The 16,481-nt window shown below is 37.9% G+C and overlaps 1 protein-coding gene across 5 annotated transcripts in view; it reads left to right on the top strand.

The window, feature by feature from the left end:
- The window catches only part of PPP2R2C (protein phosphatase 2 regulatory subunit Bgamma), a 132,889-nt gene that overhangs the window by 102,470 nt on the left and 13,938 nt on the right, over positions 1-16,481 (top strand). For all 5 annotated transcript variants that reach the window (XM_015625106.3, XM_015625104.2, XM_015625102.1 and 2 more), the window contains 2 exons: positions 660-824; positions 13,050-13,219. In XM_015625106.3, coding sequence (XP_015480592.1) covers positions 660-824; positions 13,050-13,219 — 335 coding nt within the window. The remainder of the gene's footprint in view (positions 1-659; positions 825-13,049; positions 13,220-16,481) is intronic.

The following is a 16,481-nucleotide window of genomic DNA, read 5'->3' as shown; positions in this document are numbered from 1 at the left end:
CTTCTTTGTGAATATTCAAATGGCAAACATAATACTGTGTGTAATATTTTTAAAGGAAATTGTATATTATTTGTAATTTACAATTGTAAATTATTACCCCAAATTACTTGCATAAATACTTCTGTGTTTGCCACATGTGCCTTTGCATGTTGTTTTTTTTTAAAAAAAAGTCTTTTACAGTAAGCTACATGTATTTTTTAGCTTACATTGCATAATCATAAAAGCCAGTGATCCTTAGAGGAGTGAGCAGATCTGAGCTGTGCATTGTTCTCTCAGTCATCATTATCTGGGATGGAGCAGTGGTTTCAATAGCAAGTGCAGGAGATACAGCTACCTGCTCTCTATTAGTTTCAGTGAAGAATTGAAGTGAGAATTCTTTGTCCCTGCAACAATGTTTCTTCAATGTCTTTGAACCACACTGATAAATGGTGACCTGCTAATGGCATCTGCAGTAAAACCGTGCAGACTTTGAGTTTTACATTGCTCTTTGGGTTTGGTATAAGTGGGCCAGGTATGGAAATTCAAAACTGTAGTACTACCAAACAAATGAGTGTATCTTTAGAAGCATTACATGTGTGTACATTTGCATGCTTCCTTCAAGTAAGAGTCGTGGTTTACCTGCAGACAACTGCGTTTTCCTTGATGAAGCTTCCATTCAGACATTGTAGATATAAAGCCAGCCAATATGGAGGACCTGACAGAAGTGATTACAGCCTCTGAGTTCCATCCCCACCACTGCAATCTCTTTGTCTACAGCAGCAGCAAAGGATCCCTGAGACTCTGCGACATGAGGGCATCGGCTCTCTGTGACAAACATTCCAAGCGTAAGTCCTTGCTCCACTGAGCCCCAGACATCATTAAACTCTTACTATTCACAGACAGCACGTAGAAGGGTGCATACCCCAGTGCATTAGTTTCTCACTTGCAGGCAGATTTGAAAAGAAAACAGCAAAGAAGATTTTTTTTCACTTGTGCGAGTATTAGCTGTGAACCTGGTAACAGACATGTCTGTAACTGATTGCCCTTACAGTTCTTATTGCAGAGATAGTGAAGAACCAGAGCTCTAGCGAAAGAGAGAGGATTCCTAACAAATCTTAAATCCCAAAAAACGAGGATGAGGGAGTGTTTAAGTAGATGAGCCTGCTGGTTTGAATACACAAGTACTGTTCTGAATGCTGCAGCAAGTAGATTTTGATTGTCAGACTGTCTTCAAATTTTGAATCCATTTTTATTAGGAAATCTCAGTATCCGTCCTAAAAATGTAGTCTGGCATTCTCTATATGTATTTTTCCAATATTATGTATGAACAGACTCAGAGGAAATGCAATAAGTATTTGAGGGAGGAGGAGGGAAAGAAACAAAAATTGTGTTGTTATAGAAGTTGTCATCAGTCCTACATGATTTTATGTAGCCTGTGAAATTTTGAGATGAAGCACCAAATCATGATAGTTCATATCTGAAATGTACATAAGAAGAAGGATGTACACTTTTAAAATACGTGACTTTGTTCTCAAAGTAAAAGTTGAAGAAAAATGCATGTTTATATTGTCTTACTATGAGCTCTTTATGGTCTAGAGAAGACAGACTGTGGTTCTTCCCACTGGTAATCTGGCAAGCCTGGGCACTTTGCCTTGTGCAAACCACCTGCTTGTTCCTAATCTCCTGAGTCTGACAGCGCCCAGACAAAGGCATCATGTGGATGGATGGTTGCTGAGGAGCTGAGAACCTCATGAATGAACTGTGGTGTCTTTGCTTTAGTCACCTTCAAGACAAGGGCTCTTCCAGGACACATCCATCTGACAGAATTTGGTCATCAGTTTCTTTTGTGATGCTGAAACATTGGAAGGAAATTCAAGATAAATTCTTTTAGTACCAGAGCACATAAGAGATTTTATACCATTCAGTGCCTACTTAAACCTGTTTGAGACGGGCAGATCTTATTAGTAGGGGCAAGAGGAGAGGAAGAAACATGTGAAGATTTAAATGAAACATAAGTGGTGCACAGATTTCATACATATGCTATTTTTAAAATGGAAGTGAATTTAATAAAAAGCATATGACTACGCCTTTTGACTACATGAAAAAAATGCACATGCTCAGAACTTCTTGGGATGTGTTGTCCAATTATAAAAAATAAACTTTGAGGATAATTTCACAAGCAGAGAAGTGTTTTACCTTGTTAGCTGTATCTCCTTGTATTTGTAGGGGGAATTCCATACCATGTAGTGAAATGTAAGCATGACACAGCCTGACACAATGCTGTGAGTTATCCTGTCCCACTTAATTGTTTTGTTCTGTAATACTTCCATTTCTTACTGCTAATAAGGCCTCCATGCCCAAGTAACTCAATGGCAAATGCCAATCAGAACTTATTAAAGCCACAATACAGCGACACTGGATGAAAGAAGAAGGCATTTTATGCCAGTAGGGAGTGCAAGGTCTAATGGTCATTGATTAAACCCCATTTTCCAGATCTATGACTTAGAAAATAGCCATTTAATGTAGCATTGCTGTACTGAAGTCAAGTCAAGCTCATTGAGAATCTGAATGTGTACAGTACAAAATTGATACAGCAATGTAGAACTTCCAAAGTGTTAAAAGGAGTAGGCCCATGTACTGCTGATTGGAGTGGTTTCAGTATAGCTCTGAGACAAGCAAAGTGAATTATATACAGCCCACGGCAGCCTAGAAGGATATTTCAAAAACCAGTCTGCAAAATCAAGTCATTTGCATGATTGTCTCTCTGGTACCTTGATTGTGCATCTGATTCCCCTTTAGAGTTGCTAAATTTACAACTGGTGCATATTCATGATCAGTACCCTGCTCTCCTAGCCTGCCTTGGCTTTCAGTCTTTCCCCATAACTGACTTCATCTTTCAAGCAAAACACCACAGCTGCAGTGGCTGTGAGCCCTCCAGCTTGGAGTTGTACCATGCACCCCTGCTTTCTCAGCACAGCCTGGTATCACTGCATGCTGTATTTCAGATGCTGTTCCAAGACTGTAATGGATGTACATATTTTTAGGGATGAAAGATACAATGTAAAAATTAACAAAAATACCAGGATAATGAGCATACGTTGTGAACTTTTACATTTACTCCTTTTCCCCATATTTATTCAAATCTCTGTAGCTGTCGTGAAGTCCACTGGAGGAAAGAGCCCTTCCATTTGTACAGATTTAGGGAGTGCCATGAATAATTACTGTGCCATACTGTAAAAATAAATTACAGTATAAGCCAGCCAACATAGGATGTTAATAAATTATAATGTCTTGAAGATTTCTGATTTTCTAAGCTTAGTGACAGAATGTTTCTTTTTGGCATTAGTGACAGCAGCACTACAAGGTTTCCCTTTTAAATCCTCATGGCTTTGACATGGACAAGATGAGACTGCTTCCATATGTACTCATCCTAGATGCCTATGCTGAGATTTAATAGCAAGCTGCCAATTTGTGTGATGAGTTGTAATGGGGATATCTGTCCCTTAGAAAAATTGTTTCAGACCACCAAATCTATTTATAAGGCATTGAAAGAATATCAGGGAAGTAGCTGAATTTTAAATGTTCATTGAGATACTGATAAGGTGTGATAAAATGCGTTGTGTCTCTGATAGACTACCTGAAGCTGCTTCTTATCACAGCTCTGTAACAGACTGTGCAGTGCTGAGTGAGGATCGCAAGAAAATCTTATGTAGCCATTGCAAATGTGTATCAGGGAAAGACCACTCTGTAACTGTAGAACAGGAACATACATAATGCTGTTCCATATTATAAATTATCAGACTTTGCGAATAGTGGGAGAGGAGGCCATCAAAAGTGTTCTGGGGAGGAGGTGGCAAAGAGATGAACATCCCTCTTTGTTTAGAATATTAGAGGAGCAGGTGTTCTAGGTAAAGATTAAAAACATTTATGAAAGTCAGACTCGAGCAGCAACAAATAGGGAGTTAATTTAAATAACATGGGGCCTTTTACCTAAATAGTGTACTTGCCAAAGCACCCAAAGATTGCCTTTGAGATGTCATCAGGCAACATGCATGGCAGTGCAGTGTAGAAAAAAGGCAGTGTATGGAAATCTGTGACAGCAGCAAAAGTACCATTGTTAGAGCAGTCAGCTGGGAGCATTGAAGAAATAAAAGAATTAAACCCCACCTCAAATTCCATAAATTTTTATGCAAGGAGTTTAGGTGACAAGGAAGACAATCATAGAGATACTGTTGCAGTAAGATCATTCTGACTAAAAATACACTTACAGTAGCATTTGTTCAATTAACAAATAATTGCTAATTTTTTTTTTTTTTTATATTTTTATTGCTAATATTATGTTCAGGGATCCTCATGATGGAGTTAATGGAGTTAATATCATTCTTCCAAACAGCTTGTAGACTAGATGGGTACATATGGCTGTTTCAACAAATCATACAAAAAAATCAGTGAGCTGAAGAAAACAGAGCTTAAAAATGTGAAGTCAGAAAAAAAATAAAACTATTTTTCAATAGTTCATAAGAATTATTAAAACCATCATTAAATTGTAAATATAAACTGTATAGTTATGCAATATGGAAATTTAAATCACTCAAGAGTATAACTCCTATTGATATTTCCTGTAATAGCCTTAACATCTTAAAGTCACTGCATACTTCAGAAGCTGTAGTAATTTATTTAAATTCTGTATGTTGCTTTAAGGGTTTTTTAGTATTCATTTCTTAATACATATTTGTAGATTAAAACCTTATTTTCTAATTCCCTACTTCTAATTATCCATTACCCATGTGCAAACTTTACAGCAAAATACTTCAAGGAAAGAGGAGCTGCAGTTTCAAGTTTATTGCTCTGTGTGCCATAGTAATCTTAAAAACAAAAATTTTGGGCTTATATAGCATTAGCCTCTGTCATCATGAGTTGGTGCTTTCTGTCCTCAGACAGACTTCTCAAGCTCCTGACCTCTGTAGCAGGAGCTGTTGAGAGCCCTCCTCCCCTGACCAAGGAAACATTTGTGGGTGTTGGGCAATCCCAGCTGCCTTCCCTGGACTGTCCCTGAACGGAGCAAAGCCTCTCAGCTGGTGCATCCCAACCCCATGGGTTGGACAGTCAGGCTCTTAAAAGTAAATAATAGTTTTTGGAACGGTGCAGAGTGAATTCCAGGTTTGGTTTGTGACTCAGAGATGCCACCCAAATATGAGGGGGTTGTTTTTCCATAGAGAGTATTTTCCCACATTTTTCTTTGAAAAACAGGCCTGAAAGAAATGCCAGCCTTTCCCCAGGGATAAATGCCACTGTCCTGTCAGTCAGGCATGTAACTCAATTGGGTTATCTCCTGGCCTTTTTTGAGATTACCTTTGAATTTAAAAAATTCAGAATCGTGGAAGCAGCCAAGACACAAATCAAGGATAATCTACTTAACATGTTGAATTTTTAAAATTAAATTAATTCTATTTACCAATTGTTTAAAGCAGGTTGGAATTTCAGAGACAAGACACCTTTCAGACCTCTGACTGAGTATGGATTATCTTTCATTTGCAACAGAGAACAACCAGATTCACAAAAAAGCCTGAGACAGACTATCCCTGCTGGATTTCTTAATTAATATTGACCTTTCCAAATGAATGATGCTTATTGTCTGACTGAAGAAGAGACAACTTATTTTTCTTCTGTGTGAGCTTTACATCTAAAATACACTTTCTATTTCTGCATCTGGTCTCATGTCAGGTTATCATCTGAGAGAGAGACAGTCATCACTCTCCCTTTGGGCACAGAGAGGGCCCTGTCAAAGTGATGTCCACTTCAGGCAAAATCTGCAAGGTTTCATGTGACAAGACTGCAATTTATCTGAGCTTCTGAAATGATTTGACCCCAGGCTTGATGAAAGCTTGTTCTCCTTATCCTAATTCTGGATTTATTTTTAAGCCTGCACTACAAAGGGATATATGCATTGCTGATTTTATATCCCCAATGAAGAAATGTGCCTGTATCCTGACAATTTTGTAATTATGACTGTCACTAAAGGTCTGTTACTACAATTTCATGCATGCTAAACTAGATCCTGGAATGGATTCTTCCTTGTGCAGGAATCCCACTGAAATTTGGTAACAGATTGCCTTTAGCATGGGCTCCAAAGCTTCCATTCTGCTCAGTTTGGATAAATGTATAATAAAGACATTTAAAACATGGCTAATAAAAATACAAAAATGTTTCTACAGAAATGCAATTATGTCTATATAGTATTTCCTCCAGTTGTGCAAGATATGTTAAAATTAAATCTGAGGAAGAAAAAGCCTGATTTATATACTTCTAGCTATCAAATACTAGGAGGAAAAGGAAAAGCCTGAAGCAATGGTAAATGATTTATGATTGAAGAGGTGTTTCATTAACCCCTCTCCCCCAACCACACAGAGATAAAGCAAATAATTGCTGTAAGATTGATTTAATTATTCAGTCTATTAAAATTCCTGTCTTGTTTGCTTAATTTTTTTAATAGCAACAAATACTGCTTTTTAATGTCTCATGAAACCAGCTTTCAAGATCTCATTTCACTGGGGAAGAAAAAAACCACTTATCACTAATCTTATATATCAAGATCAGAAAGACTTACACATCAGTTTGGCTGTAGAGAAGTAGTAGTTTTATGTCCCATTAACTCCTTGGGATTGCTCACAACACGTGGCATTAAACATGCACATAAGTCTTTGTGAGACCAAACTTTAAAGAGGCTTGATCTTCTGGACTGGCTTTGTGTGCTTCCAATTCCTTTTCTCTCTTTAGCACCATCTCTCTTTATTAACAAACTCCCTGGCAAAGTTATATTAATCTAAGCAACTCTGTAGTGAAGCTCCCACCCACTGATCTTTAGCTATTGATCTGGCTTTGCCTTTCAGCACTAATGCACCCTCCCTTGTGGTTTGTGACAAGCTGCAGCAACTCAGTGCAGATGGTAAAACAGATTCTTAAATATTGATTTGAGGCTCCACTTTAAAAGCCATGCTCTCTAGAGGTATTGATGAGAAGCCTGGTTTTAATACTGGGTCATTGGATAAAGGAATGCTGTATGGTAGGTGAAATTTCAGCCTCGTGGTGTGGAGGTAGGCTCAGAAATTTGCTTTGAGTAAAAGAAGGAAAATGAGACGTGTAAGTGGCCAGGGCACAAAGAGGTGCCCTCTGAATTTTATAAAAGCAAGGAGAAAATTGAACTATAAAAAGATACTTTGTAGTTTAAAGTGGATAAACAGCTACAGGCTATGGTAATGTAAAATGTTAAACAAATGTGTCTCACAAAATAATTGTATTTTGGATTGCTTATGAAGGCAGATTCAAAAACTCCCTCTCATGTATAACCATATTAATCAGTGTAGACCAAGAAGGCAAGAATGTCACATTAGCAGAATATTCTATTATTGAAAGAGAATTTCCAAGGAGATTAATGTATGAGTGGATTGGCTTAATGCAAAACAATAAAACATTCAGAGATAGTGAAAGATAAAGTAAATAATAATGGTAAATCAAATTATTATCATGAATAATGAAGCTAAAAGGTATAAAGAGACCATGAATTTCAATGGGAGCTTGCAGTTCGGCTTGATTCACTTAGAATAAACTCAGGCACTCTTTTGTATTAAATCCTAAACTAGATTTTAAACAGTGCATAAAAATGACCAGACCAGAGGTCCTTCTAGCCCAGTGTTCTCGCTCTGATGTTGCCAGTAGCAACATCAACAGAAAATGTAAGAACAGACTAAGTGTGTAATCTTAACCCTCTGCAATTTGCAGCTGGAAACCTGAGGTTCAGGGTCCTTAGTGAAGTGAACTTACTTCACTCAACAATACTGAAATGCATGTGTGGGGTTTTTTCTTTCCTTGAAGTTGTGCAGTTACTTTTGAACCTGTGTGTATGTTTTACCATTCACAATATATTTCAGTAAAGTCTTTAGCAGCTTAATTAGGTACAGTATGAAGGGCCATCTTCTCTCTGCTTACCTTGTCCTAGTTTCATGTGGTGGCCCCTACTTGTGGATTGGAAGAGACAGTGTACAAAGTGAACTGTCATTCCCTATTCATGCTTTCCATGCCACTCTTAATTACCACCCTCTCAGTCTTTCCTAGGTTGAGAGACCCCAGTCTGTTTAGCCATTACTTGCATGGAAGCAATTTGGTACTTCTGGTCGTTTTCATTGCCCATTTTTATGTCTTCTTGAGATCTCTTCCACATTAGAGATAAGCCCAGAATTATGCTTAGCTCAAGATGTAGCATTTATTGAATTAAACAGCATCAAAAAAGTGCTTTCTGTGGTGAGCATTAGTAACAAGTGTCATGTACTTAAAAAGAAAAAACAGTATTAGTATTTACATAGAAGTTCAAATTAAATTTTTTTATTAGGTTTTTTTATGCTAAATGGTGAAATATATGTGATAGAGCAAATAACAGCTGATCCAGGAATAGTGCTGATTTCCCACCTAAAAATGTTAGAGTATAATTAATTAAATAATTTTTAATTTTGGTTAATTTTTTTTTAAAATCATCTGTTAGGAAAGCATATTGCTTCTCGCTCCTTTTGTTCCTGTGGCTGGTCTGTCAAGACCAGTGAAATCACATACATTTCAAACTACTGTTTCCAAGTATGTTCTAATCAGGTATTTCAGCCATTTTCATTGGGATCTGGAATTAAATAGGGACTTAGTTTAAATGATAAATTATTTGGCCTGAGACTGAACCCATTTTCTGTGTTCATGAAATTAAAACCCACTGAGGGATTACCTGATCCACCACTGGTATTTCCAGATCCAGCTGAAATTCACCTGTTGTTTGTGTACCAGTGTAAAGCAGAGGTTTATCTGTAAAAAGTTCTTAATTCAGTCTAGCTGAAGAATGTTTACTTGCTTATATAATAAAAATGAAAGATTATTTTCCCTGCCACATTCCATGAACTTGGCCCCGTGTTCCATGGCCCCGGTCTCCATGGTCCTCTCCCTCTCAGTAATCAATCACACTGCCTCTCTTTGCACTGCTGCTAAAGCTGTTTTCATCCCTTTGTAGCTGTGACCCTTGAACAGGAACTGGATGATTTTCTATATCCATTAGCTGTCTTTGGAGGGAGGTAGAGATTTATTTAATGGTGCAGGATTTCCAGTGATTTAAATCTAAGTAACAGCAAATGCTCTAAAATCAGAAGTTTTCAGGACAGGATAAAAACTATAAACAGTATCCTCCTAAAAACAAACAAAAAAAAGCTTTAATAAGTTATTAATTGTTCATAAGTAGAAAGAAAACAGGTTTTTTTTCTGCTAGAGGGAATGAGTCTTTAAAGCTTTTTATAATTTTATCATATGACTGATGGAATTTCTTACAAAATCTGTGGAGCAGGTTTCTGTTCATCTTCAGGTTTTCCTTCTTGTGATGATTTCAGGAGGAATACAGGATTTTTTATACGATATCGGATTGTGACACTGCACCCACCATATAAGACAATTTTAGCATTATTTTTAATATTTTTTAAAGTTCACATATGCCAGAATTTACACTCTGCAATGATTAAAGCTCTGCTCAGCTACTTGTTTAGAGTTGAACTTGGAAATTACTTTGGGTTGGATTTTGTTTTTCTTTATTGGATGTATCTTTTCCAATAAACAGCAGTTTCATGTGTGTGGAATCAGGTCTGTATTAATGGGAAGTTGAGGTGGCAGCACCTGTGACCCTCAGAGTGCAGATGAGAGTCACAAGGTGTTAGTGCAACACACTTCTTTTAGCACAAGGCATCTGCTTTCTTTTGGCCAGTGTTTGGGGGGGAAGCTGTGAAATGGACCTTTCCACCTACTCTTGGTGTTCCTGGCCATTTTAATTTTTTAGCTTTAGATATCTGCCTAATTTCTGCGTGATAAATGCACACATTAGAGTTGCCTTTCCTATCCACTGGAAAAGGAAAGTCTTCATTCTACATTAGATCAGAGAAATTCACAAGGAAACAAGAATATTTTTTATGAGGGATAAGAGTTTGGTTTTCAGCAGATGGTACTTCCTTTTAAGAAAGAAGCAGCATATTTTTATGCTACAGATTTTCTTCAGGATTCAGGAAAACAGCACTCTGGCAAGTATCCTTTAATGAACCCATCCTTCTCTGCAAAGTCTGGACTTCTGTGAGGAGTTGCTGTGGATTTTAACTTGTGAGCTGTGCAGAAAGGAATTGAGCATTTTTATTTCCCTAAGCAGATTTCCCAGTTTACCCAAGTACGTGATGGTGGCATAAGGGGCAGGAACAGTGTCTTCCTGGCAGGCTTCTCTTTAAACACTGGCTGTACTCAGAGATATTCTCTGCTTTTCTCTGTAATCCCATGATATTTCTCTATGCCAGAGTCCTGTCATCAAGGTCTCATCTAAGTCTGATCAAGTGTCATGTGAGAACTCAGCACATCATTTGTGATTCCTATGTTCATTAGGTAGCTGGACAGGTAACTTTGTGTCTTTCGTGTAATTAGCACTGTGACCATTATCAAGAACAATAATAATGAAAGTTAAATACCCTTTTTTATGGCAGATGTTTGTTATTAATAAATTAATGATGAAATTAATTTAAAACTATAATAAAATCTGTAATCAAATGTCAGTAAAGTTCAGATCTAACAAGATTTAAATACAGAGAAGTAAGCTAGATTTGAAATCTCATGTTTCAGGTACTGATTATTCCTGGGCATAAGAGCACCCTCCAAAATAAGTCTTAACAGTAATAAACAGAAAAGGTGTTTTGGAAACTGTGGGCTAGTCCCATGTTTTTTTCCTACCAGCTTGGAGAGGTCAGGGCTGAATTTGAATTGCTTGCCTGAACTGAAGTCCAAGTTACAAGGCTATCGCTTCACTGCTGTTCTGTCTCCAGTTACTCCACTAGTATTAGGCAAAGGTGGGGGGAAGGAAGATGGTGCTTTTTTGCAGTGTGTGCATAACCTTATGTTGATGCTAAACCAGAAATAGCCAAGTCCCAAGAACACTCTCTCACCTTCATTTCCTGAGGCTAATGCCCTGTGCTGGTTGCTCAGGCAGATGCTGGTAGTTGCTAAGCTTTCTCTTCTTTTCACTGAGAGCTGCTCTTAATTTCCTGAAACAATTTTCCTGTGTTGGTTTTGCTGACTAGAGGAACTATCTCCAAAGAATTGCTGCTATAAAATTTCTGCCGCTATCTTTCTTTCTGTAGTGATACGAGACTTTCATGCCTCTGTTAGTTCCATAGTTAATTAATCTAAGTCTTTCTAATATTAGTACAGTAAGCATAGAAAAGCAATAAATAGGGCAGATAAAGAATGAAATGGTTTAATCTCATTAACAGAATGCAGAATATTCAGGTACAAATATCACTCCTTTTCTAATCACTGGGAGTTGGATGAGCCTCATAGAGCCAAGAAAATATATCTAAGCTATAAATGAAGGTGTAGTTCAGTTAGAGTGGGTTTTGGTTTTTTTCTTTCCTGGTTTTAATAACAGCTTCACATCATAATTAGGAGGATGAAATTCCTGCCAGACAAGTCTATAGTTTGGACAGATTAAAGGGAAGAGGTATGAGAAATGATAATTGCTTTGTGCTCATCAGACTTCTCTTGAAAATCTGACAGGATAATTACAAAATACCTGCTTTGCAGAATGTCTAGGCAAAATTTTGAAGAGCTATTTAAAGTTGTTCATTTACAGTCTATCTGAAAAGTTTTTTGCTCTTTTTGAAGTAGTTCATTACCATTCAGATGTGTGGTGCATGTTTAAATATAGACCTTATTCTCATGTGCATGCCTGGCTGCATTCCACTGCCCACCCCCAAAGAAAATTGCCCATAATTTTTTGCATTACCCCACATACTTCACCCACATACTCACCCTTAACTTTCAGCAGAGCATTATTTCACCTAATGCAAACTAACCTTGTTGCTTCCAACAGTCTGAATCATAGTCATGGATAAAATAATTGTGAGAGAAATGTTCCAGTGGCCTATACAAAAAACTTCATTTTGACTGACAGTAAAAGGTTTTTCTACTTTCAGTGTGCTTTCATGTTTCATCACATGGCTTTTCTTCACTTGCTTTTGAAACCTGAAAGTGAAATTCACTAAATTGCCAGTTTTCAAAGAATATTTTAGGCAAAGATCCCAAAACCTTATGATTTTGCAAACCCAACTTTCTATTGAAGTTTCCCATAGAGGTCAGTTGGATCACAGAGCCACAGATACCTGCAGAAAGATAATAGAATTGCTCTAGTCACCCCTAAGGTAGGGGTAGAGTCATCCAGTATCATTCTTATGTACAGTTGAACAGGGATGACCAATCTCTTAACTACAAGAGCTGGATTTTCATATATGAACATCATGTAAGCAATATTTCATGACCTGCTGCCTTGTCAGATCACAGAGAACTGCTGGCCATCACATTCAGGGAGTTCAGTGCTCTCCAGAAGTGTCAGCAGTTGCACACCAACTATGTAGTTCATCCATCCACATGGTAAACCCCTGTCTGTTTTATGCTCACCTCTCAGGAAGAGGTAATTGCAATTTGCAGTTGCTTCCTAAAATTCTCATCCTTAAATCTTGGATGCCTTCAGACATGACCAATGAGTAGCCTGCAGCCAGGCCAGCTGGTTCTGGCAAGCAGGGCAGGCTTTGAGTAAATGCCTCTCCCAGGGTTGCCAGCACTGTTGTGACACCACATGTACACAGCTCTCATGTGACAGGGACACCTGGATTTTGGTTACATCGGGAAATGGGGTAGGCAGGCCCCAGAAAGGATGAAGGCATGAAATGCCTTGCTATAGGTATCTGTAATCAACTGACCAGTGTATTTGCATGATTTCCTAAAGTCATGCTTTGAGTCCGTAGCTATAACGTTAATTATTGTAATGTTTAACGCCTACAGTTTGTATTTTTATATGAAGTTAAAAGAATAAATTAAGTGCTAGAGATACAATTAATTCTTAATCATGTTCCTTGGTAGATTGAATTACATGTTTGATGGGAAGTGCACACTTCAGATTGTAAAACAGAGCGTTATTTTATACAATTCTGATTTCTGTCTCTTGCTTCTTTTTTTTTGAACAGTTTATGAAGAACCAGAAGACCCCAGTAACAGATCATTTTTTTCAGAAATTATCTCTTCAGTGTCAGATGTCAAATTCAGTCACAGCGGTCGATACATGCTTACAAGAGATTACCTCACTGTCAAGGTTTGGGATCTGAACATGGAAACAAAGCCTGTAGAAACGTACCAGGTAGGAATCTCCTAAGTCTTAAAATGTAACCTTATAGAAGGATCTCAGTGTTCAAAAACTGGATGTTTCTGTAAACTTCTCATAACCTTATCTGACAGGCAGTAAGCTAAGAGAATTAATCAAGGTGGTTAAAATCCTCACAGTGGCATCCTTATAGCAGGAAAAGGGCAATAGCAGCATTAGTAAGGAAGTGTAAAGCCTGGGGAGTTGAGGTAGCACTCCCTGTGAATTGAACTCAAAAGAAATGATTATTCTAACAAGAGATATCATCACTTTGGCATCTGCTTTCAAATGATGTATTTCACTACTAACATTTAAAAGGAGCTGAGGAAAAGGTTTTGTGTGTTTCTTAGCACTCTGCTCCTGGTGGAACTGCTGAGAGTTTACATCTTTGTCATTTCAGAACTATTTTTTACAACTTCCTCTGTGTGTTTCTCCCTTTTGCCTAGTTTTAAAAGTGCTCCATGTTAAACCCTGGCATCACCACTGATACAGCAGCTCACAAATGCCAGACACATCTGGTTGCCTGAATTCATTGAGATATTATCCAGACAAAATGCCAGTGGCTCCAGCCAGCACTAAGTTTGTACTCTGACATCTGTTATGTTTGGCAATAGAGGGCTGAGCTTACATTTTTTGACTCTGGCTTGAAGAAGGAAAATATGTCTGTGACACAGAAACTGCTTGTTAGGAAAATGCAGTAAGAAAAAAACTGTTGAGTTACATAAAAAAAGTGTCTGCAAAGTAGGAAGAATGCCATTCATCTGGCTTGTGCTGCTCACTGAGAGACAATCCTCTGACAGTGTTGGATCAGTCCCTTGTTTTCTGTGTCTAAGTAATGGCAGGTGGGATACAGCAGTTCACAGTAACTATAATTAAGACGGGTTTTAAAAAACCACCATGAGAATATGGTAGCATTTCTTGTCAAAACAAACAAAATTCTCCAGCATTTTTTAGCTAGCATTTAGTAGACAGAGTGGGCCCCAGTGTTCTTAAATGCATCCATTACATTTCACTGGATAGTGTTCACTGCTCTGTGTGTTAATATTGGAAAGTCTGAGCCTGTTTACCTTTAAGACTACAGAATTGGGTTTGCTCTTAAAATGGCAGTGTTTTAAGTGCTGAATGTGTTAGAAATGTTGATATGCTGTGAAAATGGAGTGGGAGGGTAATGGTGAGACTATGTTTTATATAACAAAATAGAATCTCCGGTTTTGGTAACTTAGGTAATATATTACTTTATACCTATGCTAATTTAGCAGGCAGCCTTGTGCTGGGGAGAAATAGTTGGTCAAGCAAACCTGTTGGTCTTGATTTTGACACCTGCTTTTATTTCTTAATGTAAGCAGCTGTGAAACAAGCTGGCCACTTTTAAATCAGTCTGGCACCCAACAGTAGGGCCAATTAAAAAGTTATATTTCTTCATGCTGAGATGGGGAAAAATGAGTACTGATAATTGCAGTCAGAAGTTTATGGAAAAGAAACCCAAGTCCCACAAGAACAAAACCCCTTATATAATGTAAGTAAATATAGCAAAATACAACAGTGTTCTTAAATCTTTGGATTGCCTTTCATTTTCTAATATTTACCCATTGCCTTGTAAAGAATACACAGATGTGTTGCTGGGCATTGTAGTAGTCTAAAGGAGAATCTGGAACTAGGGGCCTTGGAAGCCAGTAGCACAGGATTCCATAAGATTCGTGTGATTTAAGATTTAATTTCTTATTTCATCGACTGCATGATAAGCACTTAGGTATTGCCTAGCTGCAATAGTGAGGGTCACAACAGGAGATGTCACACAGAGTTGTAATAAAGAGTAGAGTCCACAACTGTACTGCTTCATTATCAGCTTACAATTTTAATATTAAAAACCCAACAAACAAACAAACAAAAAAATTCTTCATACAGGTTCTTTTTTTGTATCAATGCTGTGGCTTAAAGAATGCTATTGCATAGAGCAGCTGTTGCAGCCCTGCTGAACATGTTATCTGCTGACAGTGTTTCAACATGATTTTCTCCTGTTTGTTTCACACAAAAGAAAAAAGGGCAGAGTATGGTCACTGAACAGCACTAAAAGAGCAGGGCAGTGGAATGTCCAGTGCTTGAATATTGCAAGGCAGCCCTGCCTAACAGGTTACTGTTCTGATGCTGCCAGGTGAATTACCTCGCAGAAGCCTTAGGAGCAGCAAGGTGAGCACATTCACAGCTGGTAATAGCTTGATCCACTTTAGGCAGGGTCTGTAGCATAGGGATTTGGACCAGTGTCCAAAACTGGACAAGTGAAATTCCTGGTTGTGTCTGTTCAGTCCCAATAAAACAGGTCCCTGTGTAGCTGTGTTGCTCTGTTAGTCTGGAGCACAGAATTGCCAGATAATTCCATGAGGGTCAGACCTAAAAGATTGCAGTGAAGAAAAGGTCCTTGCTAGTTAGTGAAGAATGAATTTGGTTTGCTTTCAAATACTATTGATATGTGGTAAGAACAAGATGTAACAGACAAGGCAAATCTGATTTTACCCTCAGTTGGTAGAGGCATGTGAATATGCAAACAGTGAAAATCAAGTGTTTATTCCAGTTAGTTTTTCACAGTCTCTATGAGGGTCTGAATGTGCTCAAATGTGGTTATCAAAAGGCCCACACAAAAAACAAGGTGGTTGTCCAAGGCAGTAGGGTGAGTCTGACAGTCTTGACAAGGTAAGACATCTGAGAGAGAAATTGCAAAATCCTTTTTGACAAAGCTGATAGAAAGGCACAGCTCCAAGCTGTGGACTTGGACACATTTTACAAAGGGTTTGTACATGACAGTGGTCATGACAGATGGCTGCTGGAAATGGTAACAAGAAAAAGACCTAGAAATGACATTTAGGGAGGCAAATGAGAACTACTTCCTTCTGCCTTGCCCAACCTTTCTATTTCTTCCAAGTATTGGGGGCTCACAAACATGACAAAGGAAAGAATTCCAGTTCTGTAACAACACCACTAGCATAAAAAGGTTTTAAGTAAAGAGAAAAGGAAAGTATTTAATTACAGAGTGTAGGAAACGGTATCAATAGTGAAAGTGTTCTGACCTATTGCTTACTATGATGGTAAATGCATTTAATTGTGGAGTGTCCTATCTGCCATTTACCAAGTAATTGCTGTATAAGGCACTGTCTGTTAATGAACAGTTCATTGTTCATTTATTAATGAAAATTGACGCATAACTAAAATTTATAATCCTTAATAATCTTCAATTACAAATATTCTTTGGATGCTGTACAATTTG

Source organism: Parus major, chromosome 4 (genome assembly GCF_001522545.3).
Source record: "Parus major isolate Abel chromosome 4, Parus_major1.1, whole genome shotgun sequence".
NCBI classification, from domain to species: Eukaryota; Metazoa; Chordata; class Aves; order Passeriformes; family Paridae; genus Parus; species Parus major.
The sequence above is the reverse complement of the archived record's forward strand: the minus strand, read 5'-3'. Positions and strand labels throughout refer to the sequence as shown.